At 37.6% G+C, this 8390-nt stretch overlaps 1 protein-coding gene across 1 annotated transcript in view; it reads right to left on the bottom strand.

Moving 5' to 3' along the window:
• Positions 1-3445: 3445 nt before the first annotated feature.
• Positions 3446-8390, bottom strand: part of LOC107598761 (zinc finger protein 827-like) — a 31289-nt gene continuing 26344 nt past the window's right edge. The window contains exons 3-5 of the mRNA XM_016290197.1: positions 4528-4700; positions 3554-4052; positions 3446-3450 (exon numbers count right to left, since the gene is read on the bottom strand). Coding sequence (XP_016145683.1) covers positions 3446-3450; positions 3554-4052; positions 4528-4700 — 677 coding nt within the window. The remainder of the gene's footprint in view (positions 3451-3553; positions 4053-4527; positions 4701-8390) is intronic.

Here is an 8390-nt window from a genome sequence, read left to right as displayed (position 1 = left end):
CGTGGTAGTAGAGGCGGCGCAACTATAACAACATGTGAATAATCCCGCCCACTCTAAAGCGGTACTGAACTGCAGTGGAAACGCAAACCGTGCCGAGCCGAACCGTGCCGTGCATGATGCCTGGTGTTTTCAAAATCTGTTCAGATTTTAAGTCGTGTAGTGTATTACAGCCTTTAGTTGCTTTTTTCCTGGACAGATACGACAGGTTTCAGATGGCTCCTTCTTTGTACGGACGACATGCCTCTTTCATCTTTGAGCATAAACTATAGTTACGTCTAGATTTTGTCATCTTAAAGCTTGAGCTTAATTGGAACAGCACATTTTTATTAAATAAATTTCATATAATATTTTTTAAAATGACAATATTTTGCAAAATAAATAATCTAGGTCATGTATTAAGTTCATATTTTATTATGAACAACTATTATTAATAATATCTAAGACATTATACTTTTACTTATTGATGTCACACTGAAGCTGTGTGATTTTCATAGTAGTGTACCCTTTAAGCTCACCTTGCAATAATATGAAATCTTTAAAAATTACAGCAGTGTAAAACCACAGACCAGCAATAAACTGTCAATTTATAATATTATGCATGTAAAAGTACAAGTCAGTAATGCCTGTAAAGTAATTTATTAGCATAGCACACAATCTTATACAGCTAGTCAGCTAACTGTGTTCTGTAGCATCAGTGCTATGTTGCTAAATCTATCTTTTGTATCTAACTGTAATTATTTCCCACATCCAAGTTCCATGTTATATATACAAAAGTCTAAACATCAATCTCTTAATTTTACAATAAGTAGTGAAACTTACCCAAAATAAAGGCTTAAACAGCAAAACGCAAAAAGCACATTTAAAGAGCTCCTCTTTTAGTGAAAGTTTTCAGACAGCTTTGTCTGGAATGGCCGCCGGACAGTATGGAACACATGGAGAACCATATCTCAGTGTGCAATGATCTGATTGACTTGAAATTACAGGAGGTATGCAGCAACAAACACATCAATTGGTTAAGATTTAAAGTAGGATAACACATTATTTTTTCTTTTTATAATCTGAGCTCAAAAATGGAAATGTGCTTAATGGGTACGTGAGCTTAATAGGTACGTTTACCCTACACTTACAAGTATACTACTAGTACACTGATATTTGTATACTTACTACATAAAGTATACTTAAAAATATAACTTTACTTAAGTATACTTAATAAAATAAACTTGAAGTATACTACGTTTTGGTAAGGGATGCCAATTGAAGCAATGCATGTTTGTGTAATTTCAGTGCTTAGTGGTGTGCCGTGGGATTTTTTTACTTATTAAAACTGCCTTGGCTAAAAAAAGGTTGGGAAACACTGACTTAAGAAAAGCAACTTCTCAGAGACAGTTTCAGCGTCCTGACAGTTTTAGCACACGAGAAATGGTGTCACTTAGATCATCCCTGTTAAAGAACCGCTGCACAAATTATTAAAGTTAATGCGAAAATTACAAAATAAATCTAGACAAACTAGTTGACTGAGGACTATCCTGGGGTGCGTTTCCCAAAAGCAACTATGGTCGCAAGTTCAGTCGTTACCAATAGAGTTCAATGGAACTAACGACCATAGTTAGCTAACGATGCTTTTGGGAAACGCACCCCTGATCCATTTCTATCCAAACGTTAGCTTCTGTAGTGGAGCATCTCCCACTTGGAAAATCTTGCCTCAGTCTAGCAGGACATAGCCACTATATATTAACTCCAGCCTTGCATTGCTGAGGAGTCTATCTAGTCCTCTGGGACCTAAACTCATTTGTTTGGGAGTCCAGGAACACAGTGCCATGGGCGACAAGGGGGCGGCAGAGCACTGAACGCAGACTCTGCACGTTCCACCAAGATGGAGATGAAGTTAACTAAGCAGGAACAGTCCCTCTGCATCCAGGCAAGAGGTCACACGATGGAGCTGAGGGCGCTAATCATTTCCAATTACGGATTCCTTTTTAATTATGAATTATGCATGAATTTTTAATTAATCTAATGTTCCAAAGGTTTTCCTTTTTTTTCTGTTCCGAGATCTCAATCTAATTACTCTGCATTAAGCGAGGGTGCAGTGACCCCGTTGCCAACCTTCTGGGTAACCCTTGGTCAGCCCTCTCGCATCAATCTCGCTGCTGTCTCACAATTACCTATACTTTCAGCTACAACAACACGTATTTAATGGTCTAAAGTTTGGAGTTTAATTACATTAACAAGTGACATTGTGAGTTTTGTATTTTAACAGCTAAATGTCCTTTTCCCCCAAAAAAATTACTAATTGATACACTCAATATTAGCATAAGCATTATGATATTGTCTGTAACACTCTACAATTAGGGTTAATTCATTAAATTTAGTTAATGCATTGGGTATCAATGAACAATACATTCACAGCAGTCATTAATGTAGGTCAATGATACTAATAATAATGATACAAATTTCTACATATCTTAATTTATTTTTAACATTTCAGATTTAACTTTAACAAGAACTTTAATGCTGAATTTTCAGCAGCAATTACTTCAGTCTTCAGTGTCACTTGATCCTTCAGAAATCATTTTAATAAACTGATTTGCTTTTCATGAAACATTTCTTATTTTGATTATTTTTATCAATATTTTTGTGGAAACCATGATACATTTTTGTCAATGATTCTTTGATGAATAGAAAGAATTTGAACTCTTATTTGAAATAGATAAAAAGTCTTTACCATTTTTGTTACAATAAATGCATCACTGTTGAATAAAAGTATGATTTTATTTTTTTTTATCTTGCTGACCCCAAACTTCTAAGTGGTAGTTTAAATATACATTAATTTATAATTTAATAAGCTAATAAAATATTAAATATTAATCTAGGTTTATTAACCTAGATTAATAAATGCTGTAAAATATTGTTGTTCATTTATAGATCAGATATCTAAGGCATTAACAAATCTAAATGTAAAGTTTAACCATATTGTTTTCTTTTAATTTCTGGAAACATATTAATTAGCATTCTTATATCACTAAACAATAATCAATATTAATTATATTATTCAGCATAATCTAGGATATAGTTTGTAAATCCGTTTCAACCTAAAGCCAAGTATCCTCTGTGTCAAGAAAAATGGCACTGAATATACGTGTAATGCCTTCAACAAAGACTACAACTGACTTATCAAAAAGTCACAGACTTACAATATTTTTATTGCAGCCTTAAATATGTATTCTAAAACCTGTTAAAAACTGACAGACCTAAAAGAAAAAAAAACCCAACAGCATCAGGCATCAAGATGGTAAAGTACAGCTATAATAAACAGGCTCTCTATGGTAGAGCAGTAACTGAGGTTAAGAATTAATCAAGCAGACACAGTCCTGCAGGATCTTGGCTTTGGGTTCCCATCCAGCAAGCCGAATTCTACTGCCTTTGTATTATTATATTAGCAATTCATTCATCCTAAATGGAAGGAATTATGGATAAATCAAGCTGGTTTACATAATCAAGCATCTAATTCCATCACATTGCCCTTTTACATTGTGGTTTAACTGAGATCTCTTACCTGAAAGCTTTATGAGAAGGTCCGTAGCCGTCTTGGTGGTGATATCTGGGCTGAAGAGCGAGGCAGCTGTAGGTCCAGGCCCCGGTGGACTGGATTTGAGCCCAGGCAGATCCAGAGAGCTGCTGCTGCTGCTGGGTCGCTCCCTACACAGGGCAAAGGGAGACATCACAGACACATCCCTCTCCTGGGGTTCCTCCTTGATCTGGACGTGGTTCGAGGGTTCTGCAGGGGAGGCCAGCAAACGACCATCAGGTTGGCTCACAGTGGGAGATGTGGAAGCATCGGTGTTCATAACCTGATCACCAGTGTCTCCACCGTCCCCCATGAGCAAGCCCTCGCCCTCCTCTGTGTCTGTGCCGGGTTCTTCTTTGACTTTGAGATCGGGACGGGGGAAGTGCTGATGGCAACGCATGTGCAGCTTGAGGCTAAAGTGGCGGGAGGATGTGAAGGGGCAGAGCTCACACTGGAAAGTCTCCCCTCGGTCTTGGTGCTGATGGACCTGAGAAGAGCAACAGAAGAAATAATTTTAATGGATTAATTCTGATTTATTAAAAAAAAAAAACAATGCAATAAATAAAAATAAAAAAAGATTGTGTGCTGCCCTCTCAACTGTCTCTAATTACTGTGGGCTGTGCCAACAATAGGTTTACATTCAATGATATGTATATGTAAATAAACAATTTATTGACTTTTAAGGCCAGTTTTTATAATGTCTATTTAATATTGTCATCTGCCACGATAATATATTACTTTTGAATTACCTTAATTTAGAGGCTTTTCCCTGCAAATATTTATAAATGTGATTAATTGAAATTATTTGGTCTATCATTTGATACTTAATTTCATTAAAAATATGAAATGACAGACCCTAATAATTTTGCATCATAAAAAAAATCTGCATCTAGAGACGTTATGATAATTGATTTGATGTGATTTATGGCACAAGCATTTCTGCTCTCAGCGATTGATGTCACCTTCATGTGGGACTTGAGATTGTCTTTACGAGCACAGCGAAAGGGACAGAGGGGACACTGGTGACTTTTTAAGCCTGTGTGGATCACCATATGTCTCTTCCAGTAGCTCTTTCTCTTGATGACGAGACCGCACACCGGGCACTGGAAGGGCTTCCCTCCATCCTCAGGAGAACCTGCAATAAATAAACAAACAAACAAATAAATAATTAAATACATATAAATACAAATAAAATACATGCATATAGAGTTCATACTAAATATTAAACCCACAATTAAAAAAAAATTAAAAATTACACATCTATTACCACCATACTTGCATTTTATAAATATTATGTTTTTGTTATTATGTATTTGTTGCTAGTGATATATTGTTCGAAACATGTCTAGTATCTACATAGAGCCATTAGCTGGACAATGATGCCACATTATAAGATAGCCCTTTGGCATGCAGTAACATGTAGGCTAAATATCTCTTATCAACCTTGCATCTATTCGTGTGAATGAGATAAAAATTGTGAGCTATGATTACTTCGATCAATGCCAAAGACTCCTCACAATGGAAGCCAAACACAAGGATGTTTTTAGCAAGCCGATTATTGTTGTTGGCTCCATATCCGGTGTCCATTAGGGCTTAATTGGTCTTATTAGAAGCTGGCATGATTGCATTACAAATTCTACGAGGGCCTGTCAGGATGGCTTCATAAGTATTCCAGTCGTGTTCCTCGAAAAACATCTGGTAATCAGTGTTTGGTGAAATTACCGCGCTCAGGCATTCATTGACCCGGGGTGTAAAACTTCGAGACTGCCTATTTGCAACAATAAACCACCATCTGTGGCTCAACCTCTCCCGGCGAGATCACTGTGGAAACTGCTCGTGAGGTAAAAAGACTGAAGGTCTTTGGTATCAAGGGAAAGGAATGAGAGCCATTAGCTGGTTTCTCAAATTTTAATGTGCATTTGGTTTCATTACCAGACAAAAACTCTTTGCATGACCATCTTATAGATCTCACATTCATAAAAACAAGCCAGGTGAAACTCGATTATGATTTTAATTGAGGCGTTCTTATTTAGTATTTAAACTTTACACTTCATGATCTGCCATATTATAGCCATTTACAACACATTTATCTCTCTTGTGATCGTGACTTTGGCATTATTCTCTGTGTCTGCAGCTCCTTTCGGTCAATCCTGATTCCAAGCCACAGAGGTTTGAGAATTAGCAAAAGATCAGCCATATCTCAGGCGCTCAACCCGGGCCTGTGCTGAATGGAAACTCTGATGGTTGTGCCGGCTCTGGAGCCTGACCTAAATTCCGGGAGAATCTGCTGAGATGGTCCCCGACTGTTCGGGCTATGGGGAGCACACACACTGCCGGCCTCCGTTTGGCAGGCAGCACATCCGCGGGAGATGAGCAGGGTCTGGGAACGTGCCGCCAATTCCAGCAAACCCCCACTGTGCTAACAGACCTTTCCCAGATTCTCCAGCCAACCTCTTGCAGACGAAGCATGACCTTATGGCACTACTAAATCACTACACAGTGCATTCTTCAGTGGTGTAATTATAAAACATGTAGGTACTGTTACCTTAAAAAAATTATTACTGTTAAAAAATTATTCTAATGTAAAAAAAACAAGACCATCTGATTCGAAATTGTCTAGCATGACATTTTCTATTTATTTAAAAAAAAATGTAATACCATTTTCTTTTATCTTTAATAATCTGTAGCAATAGTTAACATTTTTAATGCATATTAAATATGAATATATATCTATACCTTTGCAATAAGTCAATTCGTGAAATTTCATGCCTTCTAGATATTCCACAGTCAACTGTAAGTGGTATTATTGGAAAGTGAAAGTGTTTAAGAACATGGCTGAGCAGCTACATGCAAGCCTCACATCACCAAGTACATTGGGAACTGATGGAGGGTTGTAAAGCACGTCGCCACTGGACTCTGAAGCTGGGAAACGTGTTCTGTGGAGTGACGAATCGCGTTTCTCTGTTTGGCAGTCTGATAGAGGAGTATGGCAGTTTGGCAGATACCAGGTTAGAATTAGGGGTGCAACGGTTCAACTTACTCACGGTTCGGTTTGTATCAAGGTTTTAGAGTCACGGTTTCGGTACAGTTCGGTATGTGCTATGTTTAGGGAAAAAAACTATATTGTCAAATAAAAATAAAGAATATATGAACAAATAATCTAACTACAAGCAACAGCACAAATAAATACAATAGAGCAAAGATACAAATAAAAAAACAGTGCTTTTCAGGTTTTGTAGGTAGGTCTAACATTAGTTTTTAGGTACAGAAATTTTATAAAGTAATCAAATGTAAAATAACATTGCATATTTGACTGTATAAATTAAAGATTAATCCTTATTAAAGTTACAAAAGTTATTTAATCAAGAGCAGTGAGAGATTTCTGTGTTGTTGCTGTTTGATTAAAGGGGTTATATGATGCGATTTCATTTTTTCCTTTCTCTTTGGAGTGTTACAAGCTCTTGGTGCATAAAGAAGATCTGTAAATTTGCAAAGACTAAAGTCTCAAATCCAAAGAGACATTCTTTATAAAAGTTAAGAAATGCAGACAGAGTTTTATGTTTACGCGGCGCGATGCAATGTAAAAAGACAGTATAAGTCATTATAATTAGTAATTATGTCCCCACTGGATGCAACAAATGCCTCGTTTGTAATGGGTTTTAATGTTTTTGTGTCTTCGCTCCAGCTGGGACACGCCATCATAGTATGGTGAGGGGCGTAACATTTCCGTCACACGCTTGAGGTATTCGGCCAATCACAACGCATTGGATAGCTGGCCAATCACAGCACACCTCGCTTTTTCAGACCGATGAGTTTTGTAAAAATCGAAGCGTTTCAAAAAGGCGGGGCATAGAGGAGAAACAATAATGTACAGTATGTGGAAAATAATGTGTTTTTTTTACTTTAAACCGCATAAACACATTTCATTACACCAAATACACAAAATAACTTTTTAGCAGCATCATATGACCCCTTTAACATTAAGAAAGTGCTGTCACTTTAAGAGAACGCACTGATACTGTTTACTATGATACTATGATCCTATGATACTATGTCTGCTAGGATACTCACCAAGACAGGCATTTTGACATAATTTTTGAGTGAATTTGTCCATTCAAGCACAATACTTCAAAGAGAGCTTATTTGCGCGCGTTCTGAGACGTGGGTTCACGCGCTTCGGATGACCGCACACACAGATCTACTCACTGCACGCGCGAGTTCGCGTCCTCTGGCTCTTTCATATTTAAACTGGCAAGGCTCAAATGAGTTTAGTTTAAACACAGATAGCAACGTGTGCTGTTCAGGTCTCACCTGCGTTATCAACACGTGATGACGGCATAATTTACAGTTATTCCAACATACAGCATGCATTCAACAAAGAGTGACTGGTTTGTCCACGTATTGTTTTTTCTCTCTCATCGCTCATGTTGTAATGTATTGGGAAGCCAGAATTTGTATCCATCAACAGAAACAAGCATTAGCCGAACTCTAACAAACCATATTACAGATGCATTGTCAGATTTAAGTTGAACCGCGGTCCTAGTGTATGCCGAACCGTGTGAGGAGAATGGTACTGTTCGATTTTTGACCAAGAACCGTTGCACCCCGAGTTAGAACGTTACCTGCCTGTCTACATTGTGCCAACTGTAATGTTTGGTGGAGCAGGGATAATGGTACATTCTAAAAAATGCTGGGTTAAATACAACCCAGTGCTGGGTAAAATAGGGACAAACCCAAGCAATTGGGACCCAGCAGTTGGGTTACTACCCAGAAGGTTGGGTTAAACATTTAACCCAGCCCATTTGCTGGGTTTGTCGGTTTGTCC

This window comes from Sinocyclocheilus grahami, unplaced genomic scaffold (assembly GCF_001515645.1).
Source record: "Sinocyclocheilus grahami isolate Dianchi unplaced genomic scaffold, SAMN03320097.WGS_v1.1 scaffold255.1, whole genome shotgun sequence".
NCBI lineage: Eukaryota > Metazoa > Chordata > Actinopteri > Cypriniformes > Cyprinidae > Sinocyclocheilus > Sinocyclocheilus grahami.
The sequence above is the reverse complement of the archived record's forward strand: the minus strand, read 5'-3'. Positions and strand labels throughout refer to the sequence as shown.